The 20,059-nt window shown below is 34.4% G+C and overlaps 2 protein-coding genes across 2 annotated transcripts; both read left to right on the top strand.

The window, feature by feature from the left end:
• Positions 1-286: 286 nt before the first annotated feature.
• LOC125195342 (receptor-like protein 2) lies at positions 287-2,509 on the top strand. Its single transcript, XM_048093504.2, has one exon. It carries the CDS (start codon positions 326-328, stop codon positions 1,892-1,894), a length of 1,569 nt encoding a protein of 522 aa, XP_047949461.1. The 5' UTR covers positions 287-325; the 3' UTR covers positions 1,895-2,509.
• Positions 2,510-3,548: 1,039 nt separating this feature from the next.
• On the top strand, positions 3,549-5,777 carry LOC125201175 (putative serine/threonine-protein kinase PBL16). The gene is made up of 6 exons (XM_048099151.2): positions 3,549-3,854; positions 4,183-4,484; positions 4,575-4,710; positions 4,827-4,963; positions 5,028-5,151; positions 5,229-5,777. Exons 1-6 carry the CDS (start codon positions 3,791-3,793, stop codon positions 5,615-5,617), a joined length of 1,152 nt encoding a protein of 383 aa, XP_047955108.1. The 5' UTR covers positions 3,549-3,790; the 3' UTR covers positions 5,618-5,777.
• Positions 5,778-20,059: the final 14,282 nt, after the last annotated feature.

Below are 20,059 nucleotides of genomic sequence, written 5' to 3'. Positions count from 1 at the left end.
GCTAAATATTAATTGTATCTTGAACAATTCTTGTAACACTACTTTCCAAAGTCATTGGAATGAGACTTAACAAAGTCCCAGTTCCTTGGGGAATTTATTCATCCCACACACATCAACTTAATTACTTTTCTCTCTTGTTTTTAACCACAAAATGAATAACTTGGTTTTCAATCACTTTCATCCATGTTTGCAGCTTCAGCAGGGAACCCTTGTTCCCCTAGACCTGAAATTCTCTCAACATAATTTTTCATGATTGTTTATTGTGTATATACTACTCCTATAAGATAATAAGATGCTTTTTCCAACTCACATGAACTAAGGCAGCATGAAGGTTGTAGTTGCAATTAGCTTCCTCATTCTATGCCAGATTAAAGCTATTTCTAGCTGCCATCAACTTGACCACCAAACCCTCCTATCTTTCCACCACCACATCTCATCCTCTCCTCTCAACTGGTCTCCATCTACTAATTGCTGTCAATGGCAAGGCATACACTGCACCAACCATCATGGCGTTGCTCGAGTCACGCATTTATGGTTGCCGGAAAAGCATCTCTCCGGTACCATTACCCCCACTCTTGGAGACCTACCTTTTCTTGCTCACATCAATCTCTCCCATAACCAACTCTCAGGCCCTTTCCCCCACATCCAAACACTCCAAACACTAGATTTGAGTTTCAACCATTTTTCTGGTCCACTTCAGCTCTCTCTACCACCCTCAATCCAAACCTTAGATATATCCAGCAATCACTTCAATGGCTCATTCCACCCTTCATTCCTCCATCACACATTCAATCTCATCAGCTTCAACATCAGTAACAACACTTTGAGAGGCTCCATTCCTTCTAATATTTGCAACACCTCCCAACTAGTTAAAATCTTGGATTTCTCCATGAATCAATTCACTGGCCCTATATCTCCTGGCCTCGGACAATGTTCAAACCTCCAAGTTCTCAGAGCCGGCTCCAACTCTCTCTCGGGTCCGCTTCCACAAGATCTTTACAACGTGAAAACGTTGAAGGAAATCTCTCTTCATGATAACCAGTTCTCAGGGCTCATCAGCAACACCATTGTTGAACTTTCAAACCTCACCACCATGGAGTTTCATGCCAATCAACTTAGTGGTGAGATACCTCGAAGAATTGGATTGCTTAACAATTTGGAAACACTAGTCCTCCATAACAACACCATCAATGGCACTCTCCCTCCTTCTTTGATGAACTGCACCAAACTAAAAACTCTGGTGGTGAGAGACAACCACCTTGAAGGAGACATTACTCCCCTTGACTTCTCCAAACTCCATCACCTGCAAGTCCTTGACCTCAGCGGCAACGCCTTCACTGGTAACATCCCACACACTGTGTGCACCTGCAGCTCACTCACCGCCATTGGTCTGTCACGCAACCGACTAGTTGGTGAGGTTCCACCTTGCATGGCCTCTCTGAAATCTCTCCAACACCTAGCTCTTGCAAAGAACAATCTCTCCAACGTCCTCGTTGCTTTAAAGACCCTCAGCCACTGCCACAATCTCGCCGTCTTGATCATGATGGGCACCTTCCAAGATGAGATGATGCCTGATGACAGTACCCTTGGAGTTGGCTTCCACAGCTTGGAGATTCTTGCTCTAGGAAACTGCTCTTTGCAAGGCCATATCCCTTCCTGGATTGCGAAGCTCATGAAACTGAAAAGATTAGTTTTATACAAAAACAGGATGACTGGAACAATCCCAAGCTGGTTGGGAGCTATGCCAAGCCTTTACGCTCTCAACCTCACCGAAAACCAGCTATCCGGACACCTCCCACCGCAGCTCGGCCTCATGCCAGCTCTGCTGTCCGAAAGCAACACCTCCTCCGACATGAGCTATCTGCAGCTGCTGTTTCTAATAGACGGGAACTGATACAACCATCTCTACAACCTGCGCCGCGTGTTGGCTGTGGGAAGCAACAATCTCAGCGGGGAAATCCCACAAGAAATAGGAGGGTTGAAGGTTCTTCAAGCGTTGGACCTCAGCAATAACCGCTTCACTGGCAGCATCCCGAGCCAGCTCTCGGGTCTGACTAACTTGGAGAGCCTGAATATGTCAGGGAACCATCTCTCCGGAGAGATTCCTGATTCTCTGAGGGGGCTACACTTCTTGTCTCGGTTGAGCGTTGCTGACAATGATCTTGAAGGAGAGATTCCGAGAGGTGGGCAGTTTGATACATTTCCGGCCAACTCATTTGAAGGGAATCCCAAACTCTGTGGGTTTGTAATAAAAAGAAAATGCTCTGCAGTAGTTGTTAGAGATGGAGATAAAGATGAAGAAGACAAGGGTAGTGAACTAGAACTATCAGTGTATGGTCTCCCTTTGGGGTTGGGATACTGTGTTGGAGTGATAGCAGTTGCCATTACATTGCTGATCAAAACTTGCTAGACCTCAAGTTTTTCTTGTTTCTAGTCTCACATTTTGTCTCTAGTTAACTGAAACTTCTGATTTCCAAGATGAATTAGAGTTAAAACACTAATTTCTACTTGCCCACTGTGTTGCATTAATTTAAACCTTATTTCACTTTCTTAACCGATGGTTTTGATTAATCAGATGTAACATTGTTGCTTTAATCCTGCTTTTGTAAATGTTAGTAGCACTTTTTTTTTTCTCAGCTAACATTCTAAATACAACTAAATTTAGTTGAGATTTTTTGCTCTCAAGGAACTAATAAATATACTTTCATCACACATATATGCAAATTCTCAACTAAATTTAGTTTTATTTAAAAATGTGATATTGACCCTAATATCATGAAATTTTTAAAAAGTTGGATTTTTCCACAAACTTTCAACTTGACCAATAATATCACATACTTTACCCGAGTTTGTTAGTATTTCTCACTAGCGAAAAATTTCCGGCTATATTAATGGATTGAAGAACAATTTGGAGGTTGTGCTTCAAGAAAAACTACAAAGATTGAAGAACTTGAAGCTCTCAAAATTGTTGTCGAGAAATTATGAAAAAAGTCCATATCATGATATTATTTGCCAGATTTTTGTCGCCGTTGAGAAATAACAAACTCGGTTAAAGTTCGTGATATTATTTTCCAAATTGAAAATTCGTGGGAAAAATCCAACTTTTTAAAAGTTTCATGCTACTATAGGTCAATGTCTCTTTAAAAATTTATGAATATTTTATGCTCTCCTTTATTTGTGAAAGTATGTTTCATTTTTAATGTTTGCATTTGACATCTTTAGCATAAAGTTATCACCATTCACCACTACCGTCACAATATGTTTCTAAAATAAGTAGGTAAGGTGGTTGTATAAGACAACCAACAGTAAGGGACAAGACACTAATAAGCAAAACTAAAATTTAACATCTCCAAAATCTCTTTAAGATCAAGAGTCATTTGGAAATGGTATGGTATGGGAGATGTCATGCGCATGCTCAACAGCTAAAGAAGAGATACACTGAGATAGAGAGAGGGATAGGAAAGGATTGGTGGGAATTAAATTGAAAAAACGCACTAACTTGCTACTGAACAATTCTTGATAATAAAGTGCAAATCAACTATGCTATGAGACATTCCCAGACTACTGTGACCCACTCACGCTTCCACTCATCATTGCCATTTGCCATAAACTATCACCATTTCCCTTTACTCGTAACTCTTTTCAAATTAGCCCACTTATTTTTTTTTCTTGTCTTTCCTTTTCCTGCTGCTTCCTTTTTCTTGAAAAAAGATCACATCTTTCTTTTATGGGGTGTTCTCTGATGAGTTTTTGAACAAGAACTTTTTTAGATTTTTGTGGATTTGATCTTATGGGGAATTGTTGGTGTAGGTGTGAACCTTTGATTTACAGGGTCTCTTCTAACGCAAAATCTGGTGAGTTTCCATTTTTCTCTCTGTTTTCTTGGATAAAAATTTGATCTTTATCGTTTTTCAGCCATATTTTTAAAATTCAAATTTGTATGTTGCTTTATCTTCATGAATATTCCAGTATTGTTTCTCAGAGATATGCACAAAGATTCTAAAGTTTATGCTATTTCAAACAAAATTCGAATATCTCTATCTTGTTCCTTGATTCTTTATTTAGTTGTGGTGGCAAATGGTATAGTTGATGCTTTCAATATATTAATAATGAAAAATAGCTGAAAATTATCAAGAAAGCATAATTTTTAAGTAAGAAAATACATGTAATTTTGTGTTGCAGAATCCCCAGATCAAGGCCCCAAAGAGAAGGTAAGAAAAGATGAGAGGAAACTGCCATCAAATCCAGAAGAAGTAGAAGACCTACGCCGGTGCACGTCATCGAAGCCACTGACAGTTTTCACATTCAACGAGCTCAAGAGCATCACTTCAAATTTCAGACAAGATTACCTGTTGGGAGGAGGAGGATTTGGAAGTGTGTACAAAGGATACATTTCTGAAGACATACAAGGCCTTCAACCTATCACAGTTGCTGTTAAGGTTCATGATGGAGACAACAGTTCTCAAGGTCATAGGGAGTGGCTGGTAAAATTCAGAATCTTGATCAAAATTGATCATTAATTTTGCTCAATAACAACTAACTATGTCTATGTATACTATTTGATGATGTTTTAGGCTGAGGTGATCTTCTTGGGGCAGCTCTCCCATCCAAATCTAGTCAAGTTGATTGGCTATTGCTGTGAGGATGAACACCGGGTTCTCATATACGAGTACATGCCTCGTGGCAGCGTTGAAAACCATCTCTTTTCCAGTAACTCCACATTCATCTTCTTGATGCAATTAAGACACACACATAAACATAATATTGTAATTTTAGGAGTTTTGATAATTCTAGTGTTGCTTATACACCAATTGATGTTGTTGTAGGAGTGCTGCTCCCTTTGCCTTGGTCTACTAGAATGAAGATAGCTTTTGGTGCAGCAAAGGGGCTGGCTTTTCTGCACGAAGCAGAGAAGCCGGTCATCTACCGTGATTTCAAGACATCCAACATCTTGTTAGATGAGGTAAGATGCTCGATATCTTTCTTGGTTGTATTCAACTAAAAATAATAATCCAACTCTTCAACAGGAATACAATGCGAAGCTCTCTGATTTCGGCCTTGCAAAAGACGGGCCAGAGGGAGACAAGACTCATGTCTCCACGCGCATAATGGGAACCTATGGATACGCCGCACCTGAGTACATAATGACAGGTAGCAATGGCATCACCATTTTCAACACAGCCACTGCCTCAGTCTCATGACTCACGTTTTCGCCTCTGTATGCATAGGCCACCTGACTCCACGAAGTGACGTGTACAGCTTTGGAGTCGTGCTTCTTGAGCTTGTGACGGGCAGGAAGTCTTTGGACCGGTCAAGGCCAGCAAGGGAGCAGAACCTCACGGAGTGGGCTATCCCATTGCTTAAGGAGAAGAAGAAGGTGCTCGACATCGTGGATGCTAGGCTGGGAGGAGACTATCCTGTAAAGGGTGTTCAGAAAGCAGCCATGTTAGCCTACCACTGCCTCAACCGCAACCCTAAGGCACGACCTCTCATGCGAGACATAGTGGATTCGTTAGAGCCTCTGCAGCTTGATGCAAATGCAGCTCCCAACCAATCTTTCACCATATATACAACTACTACTACTACTAGTAGTCCTAACTCTAATTCTGGCTACTGAAACACCAAGACTGCACACTCTAATTTCCTTTGTTTCTTCTTTTTTGCTCATGCTTGTTACTTTCTATTCTAGTTTGTCCAGGTTATTTCATAGCAAGAAATAGGCCTTGTAGAAAATGAAAAAGGTTTCATACATAGTAGATTTATAATGTTCTTCTCTTTTTGGTGGGTGTGATCTGATTATTCGAGTTTTTGCTTTTTTTTGTTAGATCAAAGATTGTACAGATACATATATTTAAATGTTCTTGAATACATCAAGTTATTCAACCATTTTGCAAAGTATAATAGGAACAAAATCTTAAACATTGACCTCAATACTAGATGAGTTAAAATCAGTGATTTAAAAATCGGTTTGGACCGGCCGGTCGGACCAGTTTGGCCACAAACCGGTGACCTTTCCGGTCCGATTCACCATATAAAACCGACGCAGGGTTGGACTGTTTTGGAGCAGGTGAACCAGCTGGTTGGACCGGAACCGGGAACCGGTTGAACTAGTTACCAATTTTTTTGATTTTTAAAAATGAATTAAAAATTGATTTAAAAAAAAAATTACACTAAACTTTCATTTTTCTTATTAACCCATACAAGGGCCTATGAATTTATAAAAACTATACTTAAAAAATCATTTCTGTCTTTCTTTATAAAATTATTCCACAAGATTGTTCTTTCATTTTTCAATGTGGGATGAAAAGCTTGTTTTATAGTCATCTTTTACAATCTTTTGCCTTTACTTTTTCAATGTGGGATGTAGTTTATTTTGTTAATATGCTCTTATTATATCAACTATAAAATATATACTACTTATATATGTAGGGGAGTGATCAATTGCTAACTCATCATTTAATTGCTAACTACAACTAATTTAAGGCCATAGGATTTTAGAAAACGTGTGGTCTACAATTTGTCACGTGTAATTTTCGTTTTTATTAATAAAATAAAAAAAGATATAAAAAAAAACTCCAAATTAGGGTTTTGGATGAAAATGTCAATATAGTGTTTCGAAAATATCAACACAATGCTTTGAGAATGTCAACACAATGCTTTAAGAATGTTAACTCATTGCTTATATTAGCATTCTATATGTATTATATTGACATATTTTATATATAATATTGACATTTCTGCTGTACGAAAAAATAAAAAAAAAATTAAATTTTTTTCAAATTTTGACATCGGAACATATGCATGTAGGATATCGTTGAAATCCTTATGAAATTATCTTTAATTTGATATATGTTATATGAATTTAATGTTTTGGGATTTCTTTTAAAAGTTAGTTATAACTAAACATGTAGTTAATTGACATTACTACCCCTATTGATATTTTTTGGAATTAATCCTATAGCCTTATTGACGTTTTTCGTTGATCGTATTGACATTTAGAGATTAATGATCTAAGCCCTTAATTTGAATATCTAATGGCTATTATTTAGTTGTAGTTAGCAATTAAATTATGAGTTAGCAATATAACACTCCCATATATATGTATATATATAGAGTTGTGATCAATGTCGAACTCATCTTAAAGATCGAACTAGAGACCAAATTTGGACCACTCATTTTTCTTAATCTTATTGTTATGATTAATTTAGAATTTATTTAATATTTTATTAAATAAAAAATTTTTAAATTTTTTAAAATTTTTTTTTAAAAAAATTTAAAAAAAAATTAAATTTTTCTTTAAATTTTTTTTTTAAAAAAAAATTTAATTTTTTTTTTAGAATTTTTTTTATTCGATAAAAACTTGCTGGAGTAAATAATGAACTATAATATTCACTACATAATGAACTAAATGAATGTATGTTATGAAGTAATTTTTCGCATTCATTATATACTGAATTTACTTCAACTGAAAGATAATTATGTCATAACACATTATGAAGTAATAAAATAATAAAATGAAGTAATAAACTAATGAAATGAAGTAGTAAACTAATGAAATGAAGTAATAACATAACTTAATGAAGTAATAAACTAACGGAATGAAGTAATAGCATGACTGAATGAAGTAATAAACTAACGGAATGAAGTACTAAACTAATAGAATGAAGTAATAACATGATTGAATGAAGTGATAAACTAACGGAATGAAGTAATAACCCTAAACCCAACTGAAAGATAATTATGTCATAACACATTATGAAGTAATAAACTAATGGAATGAAGTAATAACATAACTGAATGAGGTAATAAACTAACGGAATGAATTAATAAGTAACAGAATGAAGTAATAACATAAATAAATAAAGTAATAAACTAACGGAATGAAGTAATAGTACGACTGAATGAAGTAATAAGCTCATAACAATAACATGACTGAATGAGGTAATAAACTAACGGAATGAATTAATAAGTAACAGAATGAAGTAATAACATAAATAAATAAAGTAATAAACTAACGGAATGAAGTAATAGTACGACTGAATGAAGTAATAAGCTCATAACAATAACATGACTGAATGAAGTAATAAACTAACGGAATGAAGTAATAACCCTAAACCCAACTAAAAGATAATTATGTCATAACACATTATGAAGTAATAAACTAATGGAATGAAGTAATAGCATGACTTAATGAAGTAATAAACTAATAGAATGAAGTAATAGCATTAATAAATGAAGTAATAAACTAATTGAATGAAGTAATAGCACGACTGAATGAAGTAATAAGTTCATAACATACATTCATTTAGTTCATTATGTATTGAAATATAGTTCATTATTTACTCCATCAAGTTTTTATCGAATAAAATAAAATTTAAAAAAAAATTAAAAATTAAAAAAAAATTTAAAAAAAATTAAAAAAAAATTAAAAAATAAAAAATATAAAAAATAAATAAAAAAACGTTTTTATTTAATAAAATATTAAATTAATTGTAAATTAATCATAACCATAAGATTAAGAAAAATGAGTGACCCTAATTTGGTCTCTAGTTCGGTCTTTAATGGTGGATTTGTGGTTAATATGACTCTGTATAATTAAAAGCTATATATATAGGGTCCTGTTAGGTTAAGATTATTTAGCTTAATTGAGAAATGAGATGCAATATCAGCCACTAATCCACAAGATTAACGAAATGTCAACAACTATCACATTATGTCAACACGGGGGTATAATTGTCATTTCATTAATAATGTAGTGGAAAAAAAATAAAATTGTATTTGAAATCATTCTCTAAAACCTCTCTAAAACTCTCGCTGCAAAATCTGTTAATCTTCATACAATTCATACAATTCTGCATTCGATTTTGCAAATATTCAAAATTCAAACCGTAGACGTTCAAACACGGTTATCTACAATGGCGATCAAAAAGCAAAATCGAAGAGAATCGGCTGAAGCGCCGATTGTAGCTGAATCGACTGAAGTGCCAATCGAAGAGAATCGGCATTCAAAATCGGGGGTGGTTGAAGCGACTTCTTCAGGTTGATGAATTTTCAAAATCGGCATTCAAAATTGTCGTTCATCCGAAAATTGATGAATTTTCGAACAACAGACAACTAATTCGACGGAGTTTGGTTGAATCTGAAGTTTTTAGGTTGATTTTATCGACTTTAATTGTGTTTTTATGCTTTATTTGTTGATGCCCAGTCAAATTTGTTCCTAATTAGTTTTTTTTTTGCTTTTTCATCTTTAGCTTCGAGTTCATCTTTATCAGTTCATCTTTATGTTAATGGATTGTTCATCATATTTAGAGTCGACGTCGACGAATGTTGAAGGTATTTTGGTTTGATTTTCATTAACATAACTTTTTTTGTACTTTGTTGGTGAATTATACTCTGTTGACATAAATGCAGATTTGTTGACATTCTATGTAGAATTTATTGTGATATCATGGATACTCTATGTTGCTATGGTGATCATTTCTTGTTTATATAAATGCAAATCTGTTGATATTTGAATTGATGTTCTGTTGACATAAATGCAAATCTATTGACATAGTGTATGTTACTTGTTTAATATTCTATGTAGCTATATTCTTTATTGATATACAAAATAGTCAAAAGCCCCTGTTGTGGTGTTTATGGCTGGAGGAAGGGGTTTTGGATAGGGTTGAGAGTTCATGGTACGATGTGTGAGATGTTGGTGTTGATGTATTGGTGTTGCATATTGTTGTTTTTCAGTATGTTGTTTGCAACAAACAAGGTTTTCATACAGTTGATCCGTTGGATGTCGATAGATGTATATCTGAGGATGGGTATGTGTCAGATAATGATGAAGTATCTTCAAAGAAGAAACGCAGATGTGGCACAAAAGAGAGTTGCAGAATCACTGGAGAAGCTAATGGATGCCACGAGGGAAGAGCTGCCGGACACCAAGGTTGTCGTTCAATTATCTGGGATGGAGATCAGCGACTTGACAATGGAGCTCAGTAACAATGGTTCCGATTCAGAACTCTTCTGGTTCAAATCTCGCGAGCTCGTGGAGGTGACGACATCGTCCAAGGATCTGAGGCACAGTGTGCTGGCGGTGTTGGAGGTGGATCAGAGCGGTGGACCTAGGATACAGAACGCGGCGATGGAGCTGTACAGGAGAAAGGAGGAATCCGCGAAAATCAATATCACAAGTTGTTGACAAGCTGTTGACATTTTGTTATAAGTTGTTGATATTTTGATATGCAGGCTATTAACATGTGTTGTATGATCATGATGCCATAACTTAAAATCATACGATATATGTCAATAGAGAAGAACTTAAAATCATACGATAGATGTCAATAGAGAGCAAAATCAAATATCAACAACTAATAAGAAAATGTCAATAACTTGTAGTATATGTTAACAACTAAAAAATAACTCTTATTTTTGTTGACATGGCTTGTAGGTGTAGTTGACATGACTTATAATTGTTGTTGACGCGATATGTATCGTAGTTGACATGACTTGTATGTGCCGTTGACACGATGTGCACCATAGTTGACATAATTATATTAGTTGTTGACACGGCTAGTATATATAGTTGACATGATTTTTAATTGTAATAAACCTTAAAAACATGAATTGTATTTGTAATTACCCCTCCAGGCAGGACTGGGGTAGCCTGGACGACCTCATCGGCGAGGAGCATGGAAGCAAGCCTGACTTCAACTTGTATTGAAATGTCAACAACTTATAACCAAATGTCAACAGCTTGTATAAATTGTATACAACTCAGAAAACAAATCTTAAAATTAAAAAAGAAAATCATACAATAAAATTCAATAGAGAGCAAAATCAAATATCAACAACTAATAAGAAAATGTCAATAACTTGTAGTATATGCTAACAACTAAAAAATAACTCTGATTATTGTTGACATGGCTTGTACGTGTAGTTGACATGACTTATAATTGTTGTTGACATATTTTCTATGTCTAGTTGACATAGCTTGTACGTGTAGTAGACATAGTATGTAACATAGTTGACATGGCTTGTACGTGTAGTTGAAACGATATGTACCGTAGTTAACATGACTTGTATTTGGCGTTGACACGATGTGCATCATAGTTGACATAATGATATTAGTTGTTGACATGGCTAGTATATATAGTTGACATGATTTTTAATTGTAATTAACCTTAAAAACATGAATTGTAATTGTAATTACCCTTCCAGGTAGGACTGGGGCGGCCTGGACGACCTCATCGGCGAGGAGCACGGAAGCAAGGCTGACTCCAACTTGTATTGAAATGTCAACAACTTATAGCTAAATGTCAACAACTTGTATAAAGTGTGTACAACTCAGAAAAAAAAATCTTAAAATTAAAAAAGAAAATCATACAATAGATGTTAATAGAGAGCAAAATCAAATATCAACAACTAATAAGAAAATGTCAATAACTTGTACTCCCTCTGTCCCGGAGTATTAGACTCACTTCTTTTGGGCACATGATTTAAGGAATTGATATTTAAATAGTTAAAGTGGAGAGAGTAAAGTATGAGAGATGGAAAAAGTAAGAGAGAGAAGAGAGAAAAAAGTAGGTGGAGAATAAAATAAGATAGATGTTTTTTGCTAAAAAAGGAAATGAGTCTAATATGTTGGGACATCCCAAAAGAGAAAGTTGGTCTAATACCTTGGGACGGAGGGAGTAGTATAAGTTAACAACTAAAAAACAACTCTGATTGTTGTTGACATGGCTTGTACGTGCGGTAGATATAGTATGTAACATAGTTGACATTGCTTGTACGTGTAGTTGACACGATATGTACCGTAGTTGACATGACTAGTATGTGCCGTTGACACGATATGCATCATAGTTGACATAATTACATTAGTTGTTGACATGGCTAGTATATATAGTTGGCATGATTTTTAATTGTAATTAACCTTAAAAACATGAATTGTAATTGTAATTAACCCTCCAGGTAGGACTGAGGCAGCCTGGACGACCTCATCGACGAGGAGCACGGAAGCAAGTCTAACTCCAACTTGTATTGAAATGTCAACAACCTGTATAAAGTGTCAACAACTCAAAAACAATTCTTATAATTAAAAATTAACAACTATTTTCTCTTAATTTTTTTATTTGTAACAAGTTCTGGTATCATGATCATACATAACATGTCAATAGCTTTTATATCAAATGTCAACAACTTATATAAAAATGTCTACAACTTGTATTTAAAATGTCAACAACTTGTCAACAACTTGTATAAAGTGTCAACAACTCAAAAAACAATTCTTGTAATTAAAAAATAACAACTATTTTATCTTAATATTTTTATTTGACACAAGTTCTGGCATAATAATCATACAACACATGTCAATAGTCTGCATATCAAATGTCAACAACTTATAGCAAAATGTCAACATCTTGTATATCAAATGTAAACAGTTTGTCAACAACTTATATAGAGTGTCAACAACTCAAAATAATTCTTGAAAAAATAACAACTATTTTATCTTAATTATTTTATTTGACACAAGTTCTGGCATCATGATCTTGCAACATGTCAATAGTCTGCATATCAAATGTCAAGCAAAATGTCAACAGCTTTGCAACAACTTGTGATATTGATTTTCGCGGATGAGGATGAAGCAGATCACGACGTCAACGACGAATTCCTAGTCGGATTGACCAAATCTGAGAAAACTAGAGAATAAATCCTCCGATTCAAGCGTCGATCGCCGCCGCAACTCTGATTCCTTCTCTCACATGATTTTCTTTGAGAATTCACGATTCTCATCGATTCTCCCCCTTAGCTTCTACTCCTTCCCCAAACTAGAAGCAAAAATTGAGAACTTCGTCCTGCCACAGCAGATCGAGGCAGCAGAGAGAGAGTTGCAGATCACAGCGGATATATGGCAAATATGGTCATAAGAATTTTGATTTGAATTTTGATGTATTGTTCATCAAAATGGTACATGATCCACAAAATCAAACCAAATAAAAGATCAAAACATCACCAATTTTATTTTAAAAATATGCGATCATCATCAATTCATCACACACCATAATGAAAATGATTCCCCTTCTCCGCCGCCGCGAAGATGAAATCCAAATTATAGAGCAGCGGCACCATCGCGACGGAGCAGAGGAACACCAGCATCGGCCCCAAAATCCACATCAGCAGCGGCACCGCGTCGTAGAAGAGTCGATTCCCCACCGTGCTTAGCATGAACCCCCTCTCTGGAGTAACAAAAATCAGTTCCAACCGCCGATTTTGAGAAAATCGGTGGAGAAATATCGGAGTAACAACAGCAATCAGATCCAACACCTGATTTGGAGCAAATCGGTGGAGAAATCAGCTAGCACCAAGAGAAAGGCGATCAGCAGGACTAGATCGGCGAATTTGGAGTGGGTGCTGGGTGAGGAGGAGCGCCGCCACGATTTGAGGCAGAGGATGAGCGAGAAGTGCAGGAAGAGAGTGGAGGAAGAGATGAGCAGCGATTTGTTTTCAACTGAAATGACCATTATACCCTTTCATAATAAATTGATCTAAAAATATTTTTTGTGTAGCAAAATCTGGACCACTCATTTAATAAAAATAAGTAGATGATATTGCATCTCATTTCCCAATTACCCTAAAAAATCTCAATTGATCATGGACCTATATATATATATATTTTATATCATAACTAAAATTATTAAATCTTAATTAACTTTCAAATAAAATTTTAATTACTAATGCTTAGATTGAAAATAAAATAACAATAACAATTATATATAATGGGAGAAGTGTGCATAACATGAAAATTAATATATAGTAATAAACATATGCATATGTATTTTTACATTACTATTACTCATTATGAATTGATATATATATATATATATAATATGATAACACCTCTTAAAGTAACGCCATACCACCATTCCTAACCAATCATTTGTACATGTGGACGAATAATAAGCTGCCATGTGGCAATCATAAAAATTGCTCAAGGGTAAATTTTCACGGACTGCAATATCCAATACACTAGACTGCAATTTTTTCCGACTGCAATATCCAATACGCTAGACTGCAATCTATAGATTGCAGTCTAGCGTTTATACTATTGCAGTCTAACATATATAATATTGCAGTCTAGCGTGGTGTCACAGTGTCATTTTAAGAGTGTTGTCATTTTAATGCACCCCTATATATATATATATATAGGGTCTTGTTAGGATGAGATTTTTTGGTATAATTGAGAAATGAGATGCAATCTCAGCCACTAATTCACAAGATTAACTTAATGTCAACAACTATCACATTATGTCAACACGGGGGTATAATTGCCTTTTCATTAAATTGGGTTTGAATTCATTTTCTAAAATCCTCTCTAAAACTCTAGTTGCAATGTCTTCAAATCTTCAAATCTTCAACATTCATATCTTCAAATCTTCAAATCTTCAACATTCAAATCATCAAATCTTCAACATTCAATCTTCAACATTCAAATATTCAAATCTTCAAATCTTTGACATTCTTCAAATCTTCAACATTCAATAAAATAACACTTATTAAAATGTCAACAACTAAAAAATAACACTTATAATTCACATATCAATACCGAGAATATCGAATGTCAACAACTAACAAATCGCACTTATAATTCACATATCAATACCGAGAATATCGAATGTCAACAGCTCGTATTAAAATGTCAACAACTAACAAATAACACTTATTATTCACATATCAATACCGAGAATATCGAATGTCAACAACTCGTATGAAAATGTCAACAACTAACAAATAACACTTACTATTCACATATCAATACCGAGAATATCGAATGTCAACAACTCGTATTAAAATGTCAACAACTAACAAATAACACTTATTATTCACATATCAATACCGAGAATATCGAATGTCAACAACTCGTATTTAAATGTCAACAACTAACAAATAATACTTATAATTCACATATCAATATCGAGAATATCGAATGTCAACAACTCGTATTAAAATGTCAACAACTAACAAATAACACTTATAATTCACATATCAATACCGAGAATATCGAATGTCAACTACTCGTATTAAAATGTCAACAACTAACAAATAATACTTATAATTCACATATCAATATCGAGAATATCGAATGTCAACAACTCGTATTAAAATGTCAACAACTAACAAATAACACTTATAATTCACATATCAATAGTGAGAATATCGAATGTCAACAACTCGTATTAAAATGTCAACAACTAACAAATAACACTTATAATTCACAACTAAGGGAATTGTTGTTGACATGGTTTGAAAGTGTAGTTGACATGACTTATAATTGTTGTTGACATGAATTGTACGTGTACTTGTCATGGCTTGTACGTGTAGCTGACGTATTATATACCGTAGTTGACATGACTTGTATGTGGAGTTGAGACGATATGTACTGTAGTTAACATGACTTATACGTGTAGTTGACACGATATGGGTTGTACGTGTAGTTGACATGACTTATAATTGTTGTTGACATGGCTTGTACGTGTAGTTGACATGGTTTGAAAGGGTAGTTGACATGACTTGTATTAAAATAACACTTATAATTCACATTTTAATACTGAGAATATCAAATGTTAATAACTAAAAAATAAAACTTATAATTTACATATCAATACCGAGAATATCAAATATCAACAACTCGTATTAAAATATCAACAATTTATAAAATTCATACAGATAAACTTCTAAACCATGTACATGCCAAAAAAAAATGACACGAAATCAAACATTTAAAACTTGAAAAAACACAAAAAAGAAAAGAAAAAAGAAAGTAAGAAAGAAAGAAATGCATTTGTTTTGTTGCAACAGATATAGCAACTGCATTATAACCCTCAATGAAACATTAATAACAGAGTGAAAAAGTTAATCAAACGAGAATTGAAGTGCAACTGCGAAGAAACCAATCTGTTTCCAACTCAATTCAAATGAAACAGCTACTCGATGGATTAGTAATGAGAAAACTCCAAAACATATTCCAAAAACATCAACTCGCACCTTCAAACTAACACAATTAACAATTACTTGTTTAGCATAATGAAACAGCTACTCAAAATCAAAAGCATGAGGAACAGCAAACCTGAGCCATAGGTTGAGCCGGAACGACGAGTGTGCCGACTGCATCAACGAGTAGAGCATTATGCGTCAATCCACCGTACAGATTCCTCATATATTCCTCGTAGTATTTAACAATAGCTTGTATATCAAATGTTAACAATTTGTCAACAACTTGTATATAATGTCAACAACTCAAAAACAATTCTTGAAAGTGTGGCCTCTTAGATTTTAAGCTGAGTCTTATGAAGAGAAGAACCAGTTCATAAATTAACTAATGGCCCTACAAGAACAGCATCAGCAGCAGACTCCTATTTCTCAGTTTCTGGTCTAGAAAATAGAGTTAAGATAAGTTACTCCACAGATAAAGTAACTAATAACTAATCCATGCTGTCAATAGTCTCCTAGCAAGTTTATCATAAAATTAGAGTGGTATCACTTGACTTCCAAAAAATTTATCAAAGTGCTGATTATTTTCATATTAGTATACACCAGAACTAATCTACAAAATATAAGATGCAGATATACATATATATCACTTCTGAAAACTCAGAAATTATAAAAATTAACCTTATTGCGATATACAAATTTGAGAGATGAGGATTTAAGCTTTTGTCATTTTGAGACTCTCAACTGGAATTCTAAATCCAGTGAGCAACCATCATGCAACTCATGTTCAGTGATCCAAACAGAGCAATGAAAAGAAATAAAATATGGAAGTAAAATTTAAACAGGCATATTTCCAATTCATATCCAGACTATCATTATCTACCAAAAGAATCTTACACCCGCAAACAAACTTTCCGGAAACGACAAAATCTGTGAATATAATTCATGAGTTGAACATGCCACTTCAATCCAAAACGAGAAGACCATCATCAGTAGTATTTTTTGCGGCTCTGCACAACATCAGTAGTATTTTTTTAAGCTAGATTCAAGCTACTGTAAATTTGTGAAAAATCATCAAGTAATCAACACTAATTCGATATCTAATGCCAGATTCATACACGAGCTTAAATCACTGAGCAGAAATCAACCTCTTCTTATTCTGAGAAAGCTGAGGCGATTCATTAATGGCAGAATTCTCAATTTGACTGCTAGAAAACGAGCAGCTGAAATCCAGCACATTCGTCGGCGTCAACAGCCCCGACGCCGCCGCCATCACATCGTAACAATGCAACAATTCCTCCTGCCACCAAAAAAATAACACTTATAATTCACATATCAATAGCGAGAATATTGAATGTCAACAACTCGTATTAAAATGCCAACAACTAACAAATAACACTTATAATTCACATATCAATACCGAGAATATCGAATGTCAACAACTCGTATTAAAATGTCAACAACTAACAAATAACACTTATAATTCACATATCAATACCGAGAATATCGAATGTCAACAACTTGTATTAAAATGTCAACAACTAAAAAATAAGACTTATAATTCACATATCAATAGTCAGAATATCGAATGTCAACAACTCGTATTAAAATGTCAACAACTAAAAAATAACACTTATAATTCACATATCAATAGCCAAAATATCAAATGTCAACAATTAAAACAAAGTTGAGATATCACAGTTAACAGGACTATCATTATTTAGGTGAATCTCCATCCCCATCATCATCCATACATCAATCATTCAAGCAAGAAAAAACAACAAAAACAAAAAAAGCAACAAAGTCCGAGGGGAAAGAGGAAGAATATGTATAAAAATCAATACAAAATCAATCGGATCATGGCTGCTGCTATCAAAATCTAAACGAGAAAAATGAAATGAGATTAGAAATTAAATTACATGAATGTCCAAATACGATCTTCGAATTCCAGAAAGCGCCCTTCGCCGGGAGGAGATTGCGGCAGAGCTCCCACCGGCGACATTCTCCGACATGTGGACGCCGGTCGCGTAGGCGTTTCTCGCCTGAATCGCGTATTTCCGATCTTGCCTTATCCTCGTTCACGAATCTCTGAATTCCAGCTTCTCGAACCCCCATTCCCTGCGTTTTCCCCAAATTTCACCGAATTAGGTTTTCAATTAACGCGAATTGAACATTCAGATCATCAATTGATTCAATTCAGTTGCTTATTCAGCTTCTCGAATACCGCCATTTCCTCGACGGCGTCGAAAACGCCGATTCCTTCAGCTTCAACGGTGAAGGATCGAAGCGCGCTCGTGAAAGCTCTCTCCACCTATCCGGAATATCTAAGAAACAAAGCTTCCGGTGAGAAATCGGCGAAATGACGAAGAATTTCGAAGGATTGATCTGGTTGAGAGAGAAGAATGATGATTGGATCACCGCATCGACTCTCTGGGTGGCCACATTCTTCATCCCTAATTAAAACATAAAATTACTATTCTGCCCTTTCATATTAAATTAATCTAAAAATATTTATTGTGTGGCAAAATCTGGACCACTCATTTAATAAAAATGAGTGGCTGATATTGCATCTCATTTTTCAATCAGCCTAAATAATCTCAATTGATCACAATAATATATATATATATATATATATATAGGGATGTATTCAAATCCTTTTCATATCTTTTGTCCTTTTTCCTTCTTAATCCTAGCCCCACGATTTTGTCATCTGACGGTTAGATTAATGCCACGTGTCATTTAATAATGCACATTTTCATTCTAATAATGCACAGCGGCTAATAATGCAACATTATAGACTAATAATGCACATTTTCATTCTAATAATGCACAACGGCTAATAATGCAACATTATAGACTAATAATGCATTGATCACAACCATCCAATTCAAGGATCCAAGGGCTGAGATTAAGAAGGAAATAGGACACTTATGGTGCAAAGGAGCCTAACGCACCCCTATATATATATATATATATATATGCGTTATACTTATATATCTATATACTATTTGAAATTAAATTATATATTGTATTAATGCTTGTCTATTTACATGTTTTGAAACCAATTGTTTTATATAAATATGTACTCCCTCTGTCTCATTAAATATGCAACATTTGAGAATTGACACATGTTTTTATGTAGTGTTGTTTTGTGAGTTAATGAAGAGAGAGTAAAGTAAGAGAAATGAAAAAGTAGAGATAGAGATGTTTCCATTTTAAGAAACGTTTCATTTTTAATGGGACAAACTAAAAAGGAAAACATTTCATTTCTAATGGGACAGAAGGAGTATTTAATTATATACTCGTAGTTGATTTATGAAAACTAGATTTAAATACAGAAACGCAGAACAATATCATGCGTAGGACATTTTTAGGTCATGGTTAGTGTATATTTAGGTCATACTAACCAAGTAAGACCTAAAATGATCTTAAAATGACATTAAACTCAAATCTTAAAACATGACCTAAAACTGCTTAATTATGACCTTTCGTGTTTTTGGTTAATTATTGACCATTAAATCATCCAATCTTAGGACTAAAATTTGAGCTGCATTTCTGGATTTAAACATATACTTATTTTGATCATCTCCCTTCGTATATATATATAACTGCTATAGTAATACGATTCGACCAGTGGTTGAACCAGTCTGACTAATTGAACCGTGAACCGATAGCTTTACTAGTTCACTTATCAGGTGCACTTATCGGTCCAATTTTGAAAACATCAGTTAAAATCCGTTCTCTCTCTTTGAGGGAGTAACAAATTCAGCTTTTTTATGACTTGCATTTTGCAAAGTGACCCTTCCAAAATTAAAGATTTGATTTTTTCAACAACATTTTATCTGAAAATTGCTCTTTTTTGTCTTTATTGAACAAGAAATGAATGCTATTAATGGAATTCCGATAATTAGGGGAAATGATAAATAATTATAAGCTGTTAACGATGTTGGTAGATTACAGTTTAAAATTTTTAATGTTATTTGAAGCTCGAGAAATTTCTGAGGGAGAGGTTCTAGATTGTTCCTCTGCGATAGAGTCACAATCGGACGGCTGATATCAACTGGAAACTTCAAGAATTAAACTC

This window comes from Salvia hispanica, chromosome 2 (assembly GCF_029641045.1).
Source record: "Salvia hispanica isolate PSC_SH4W2 chromosome 2, Shi_PSC_v1, whole genome shotgun sequence".
Classification (NCBI taxonomy): domain Eukaryota; kingdom Viridiplantae; phylum Streptophyta; class Magnoliopsida; order Lamiales; family Lamiaceae; genus Salvia; species Salvia hispanica.
This window is presented reverse-complemented; position numbering and strand designations above follow the sequence as displayed.

What these genes read in the sequence shown, in the direction of transcription:
- LOC125195342 (XM_048093504.2), top strand. Translation starts at nt 326, where the DNA reads ATGAAGGTTGTAGTTGCAATTAGCTTCCTCATTCTATGCCAGATTAAA.
- LOC125201175 (XM_048099151.2), top strand. Translation starts at nt 3,791, where the DNA reads ATGGGGAATTGTTGGTGTAGGTGTGAACCTTTGATTTACAGGGTCTCT. An exon ending in AAGGTCATAGGGAGTGGCTG is followed by an intron (nt 4,485 to 4,574) that starts GTAAAATTCAGA and finishes ATGATGTTTTAG; the next exon opens with GCTGAGGTGATCTTCTTGGG. An exon ending in CCAACATCTTGTTAGATGAG is followed by an intron (nt 4,964 to 5,027) that starts GTAAGATGCTCG and finishes ACTCTTCAACAG; the next exon opens with GAATACAATGCGAAGCTCTC.